The sequence below is a fragment of the Rhipicephalus sanguineus genome, unplaced genomic scaffold (genome assembly GCF_013339695.2).
Source record: "Rhipicephalus sanguineus isolate Rsan-2018 unplaced genomic scaffold, BIME_Rsan_1.4 Seq89, whole genome shotgun sequence".
NCBI lineage: Eukaryota > Metazoa > Arthropoda > Arachnida > Ixodida > Ixodidae > Rhipicephalus > Rhipicephalus sanguineus.
The window spans coordinates 480-4,739 of NW_023616218.1; the positions used below are offsets into that span (position 1 = coordinate 480).

The 4,260-nt window shown below is 45.2% G+C and overlaps 1 protein-coding gene across 1 annotated transcript; it reads right to left on the reverse strand.

The window, feature by feature from the left end:
- Window positions 1-1,233: 1,233 nt before the first annotated feature.
- LOC119378593 (estradiol 17-beta-dehydrogenase 2-like) lies at window positions 1,234-4,019 on the reverse strand (the record flags this gene model as incomplete). Its single annotated transcript, XM_037647673.2, has 2 exons — window positions 3,682-4,019; window positions 1,234-1,440 (listed from the first exon to the last, which is right to left on the reverse strand). Coding segments are annotated over exons 1-2 (412 nt in total), but the record flags the coding sequence as incomplete, so codon positions are not given.
- Between the last annotated feature and the right edge of the window lie 241 nt (window positions 4,020-4,260).

The window sequence follows — 4,260 nt, forward strand, 5'->3', positions numbered from 1 at the left end:
GGTAGCACTCAAGACAAGTCCAAGCGCCAACATTTCGCCATAAAAACCACAACGATCGAGCGTTTGCTGTCCGCCAACGATCTCCGAAGACGTAATTACCGCACTGAGCAGCTGCGGCGGGCACTGGCGGCTGCGTTTGGTGGGCAGCACGATGCTACGGGAAGGTCTACGTTCAAATCTTTTTCCTTTTCGTGTGCTGTGCATCAAGGAAGCGTAAGGCGGCCCACTTCGACGCGTCGCCCGCTTTCTACGCCGCTTGACCGGCAGCGAAGCGTGGCGCGCTGCGCTTCCTTCATCTAAGGTGCCTCAATGCGCGCGGAGGAGCGGGCATCGAGTCACTTTACCTTCATCCGGATTGGGCGTAGTTACGCAAGCAGGTGCGTGAAATGAGACGCGAACGTAGTACGGTCGTGTGCAGTAAGGAAAGGAACGCTGAAACTGCCATCAAGAGGCCTTTCATTTTTTTTTATTGTTTGTCCCTTGTGTGACTGTTTTGTATGAAAGTGAAATAATCTTGGATATATTGTATTCTTGGATATATTGGATATATTGGATATATCTTGGATATATTGGATCTTGGATATATCTTGGAGAATCTTGGATATATTGTATTCGGAATATGTATTCTGCGGTAATTTGTTTTTGTATTTCTGCATATGTGTGCTATCGCTGCCTGCATCGTAGAGCTGACTGCGGGCCTCTATAAGTTACTTGTCTCTCAAACAGACATTTACCCGCCGTCTCCTCCATCGTCGATGGAAATAAAGACGTTATTATTATTATTATTATTATTATTATTATTATTATTATTATTATTATTATTATTATTATTATTATTATTATTATTATTATTATTATTATTATTATTATTATTGTTATTGTTATTATTATTATTATTATATTGGCAAGACACAGTTGGCAAGCACAAAAGTTTTCATTACACTAAATGCTCAAGCGGAAAGGTACGTCTCCCAAATTAATACGCGCTAGAACGGTCTTGCGATATCGTGCTAGAAGGATCCGAAAAATGCTGCGCACAGCGATAATTCCTCAAAATTTCGCCTGCATTTGTTTACTACAATCAGGCCAATTTGTAGATTCCAGACCGGTTACCGATACATTCAACAAGGGCATGCGATAGGTAAGAATTTTGTGGACATACTTAGAATTAACATAAAAGCTATTTTCATTAGAGACAATAATCTAAGAGTAAAGTAACGTTAGCTTTCTTACTGCGAGTTCCGAGCTCCTCTTTGATCACGCGGTGCGCCCCGTCGATTTCGACGTCTTTCGTGACGTCCATCTGTAGCACCTTGACGTTCGACTGCTTCTTGAGCGACAGGGCGCCTTCGCCTTTAGCGTCGAGGCAGCCGGCGAAGACTAGAAAACCATCCCTGGCCAGGTATTTAGCCAGGAGGTGTCCGAAGCCTGTGTCACACCCTGCACAAAAAAAAGAGCAGTGGGTAGTATCACACATGGTGTCAGCTTCTGCTATTCAAATATTTAATTATTGACAGCCCTTTTAACTACCGCTGACGAGGCACAGGCGAAAGCGCATGCTCTCACGAAACATCCAGTAAATAGATTGACGTTCTCAGTCGATTGCATTCTCTTTAATCAACTTGAAGCTGCTGCAAGCCGGCCTACGCTACATTGCGACGGCCAGCCGTGATCATTGCATACATGGTGACGGACACCTTTAAGCACTACGTCAATTCATACACAACGCATGCCTTGCAGCACGCATGCAATACCACGTATACAGCATAATTATGCCTTCTGGGCCAGTCTGTGTTGCGGTTAAAACAAAGAGTACACCACATTTCCTTGTCAGCATTCTGCCTATAACAACGATGTGAGGAAAGTGGAGTCCTTGCTTCTCAAGAATGAGAGTATAGTAAGTGAATATTGTTTATATGATGTAGTTTTTCTTACGTTCCTAAAGTATTTTCAGGTGTCATACCGCAAAAATACTTCAGCAGTATTGATCCATTACAAAAAGAAGAGGTGATGAGGAGCAGATGACGGAAACGCGGGTTTAAACCAAGCTGAGGTCATTAGAGCCTGATCCCGAGGAACGACCCAAAACGGGACAAAACGGTAACCAGGAGGTGACAAAATTAACGGTTGAACTCCTTGTGGAAGACTCATTCTGGTTGATTACAGCGAATATGCTACCACTTTAGTGCTGCTGTAAAAATAAGTGGCACGAAGAATAGCCGACACGGACTTGGGAACTCACACAGACGTTCATTAGCGTCCGCATGAGCCCAGAACGTAAAGATGGCTCATGCGGACGCTAATAAACGTCTGTGTGAGTTCCTAAGTCCGTTTCGGCTATTCTTTGGCCACATATGCGCTCATGACAAAGGAAGAAAAATTGTGCGACGACAGGGCTTTACTGAACGCAACTCTACGCAGCGCAGAGAGAACACAAACCAGTGTGGCATAATCTACTGATGCATGGCAAGTAGGGGTGTGCGAATATTCGAAAGTTTCGAATATTCGTCGCATATTACATTCGAAATATTCGTATTCGATTCGAAAATCGTGTATTCGAAAAGTTTCGAATATTCGATAACTTCGAATAATCGAAACATTCAAATATGCGATTCGATAATCATGTATAAAATAACTCGTCCTCCACATTTCTGCTGCGTTCGTATCGCTAAAAACGTTGCCGAGAGGAGCGATAAACATCGTAAATACACGGAGGCACGAAATCTGCCTGCGACGAGCGCCCCAATACGTATGATTTATTGCTGGTGCATCTCCGACGTGCAGCGCTGTTGGCGATCATGTAACCCTGCATTTTCAATATCGTGCGGCCGTAACGTGCCGCACTACCACTCGTTCACTATGCTGGACCACTTCTGAAGAAAGACAGTTACGCACGTGACTGGTGGCGGACTGTAGGCACCTTCAGATACCCCAGTCTGGCAAAGCTTTGCCCCATGTACCTCCCTATACCAGCCACTTCTGTTCCAAGCGAGCGTGCCTTTTCAGTGGCAGGGGTGGGGGGGGGGGGGTTGTCTCTGTTAGAAGGGAGCGCCTGCTGCCTGATCATGTGGAGCAACTCATATTTCTTCATGATAACATGCAGTCATTACTTTCATTGTGCCGTGATATTTGCTTTTGTTGTGATGTGCATTGTGCTAGCCTGGACATTATGTTCTGGAGATAGCAGTGTATGTTGTGTTGCCAGTCAGGCTGTTAATGTTTTTTTTTTTTTCAAATAGCTACATGTTAAATAAAATATTGTTACTGTGGAGGCATTTTTCCTTTGATATTCGATATTCGATTCGATATTCGAAGATGGATATTCGTATTCGATTCGTATTCGAAAAATTTGATATTCACACACCCCTAATGGCAAGTGAAGGTCAGTTGGGACTTAGCGCTAGTGGCTACACCGCAAGCGCTCAGTCACAACTATGTCACAGCTAAGCCACCACTAAGCTACAACTATGTAACAACTAAGCCACAAATAAGACACACACGCCACAACTTACTAAGCCGCAACTAAGTTGCAACTAAGCCACGACTAAGCGAAGATTAAGCCGCCAACGATCCACAAATGAGCCGCACTTCAGCCCCCCTGTTCCTCATCCAACTGTTTCACAACCTTGTACTTCTAGCAAACTGCCATTTCTTAAAGACAAGATGAATTATGTTACTCACCTGTGATGAGCACAGCCTTCCCGTGTCCGCTCACCAGGCTGACGCGAGCGACTCTCCAGATGAATTCTGCGAGAAAGTAACTCGCACAGGCCATCACGAACAGAGAACCGAGGCCGTGGGCGACGCCCGGAAGCAGAGGAAGCCGTGGCCACAGGTACCACATCACGGCAGTCAGGGAGAAGAATAGAAGCCAGCAGACCCTCATGATGACCGATGCCTGTCTAAGTTTCCACAAGTTGCGGCACTACTGCACCCTGCTTGACCCTTGTGCTGCGCCGGAAACTGTGCTGCGACCCTTGTGCTGCGACGAACCCTTGTGCTGCGACGGAATCGATTTGGGCCTGTTGGTTGTACATCAGAAACAATTTGTAGCGCACGAAACACAGATACAGAAGAAGACGGAAGACGACATACCAGTGCTAACTACATACAAAGGATTATTGGACGTCACACGTGTTTATACCGAGCCCATCACCGTCGCAAACGTGAGCACTACTTTCTAAGAAAGACAAAGGAACGCTCGTATGTCGTCTCCTGCCTTCTTTTATGTTTGTGTTTCTTGAGCTACAAATCGTTTCT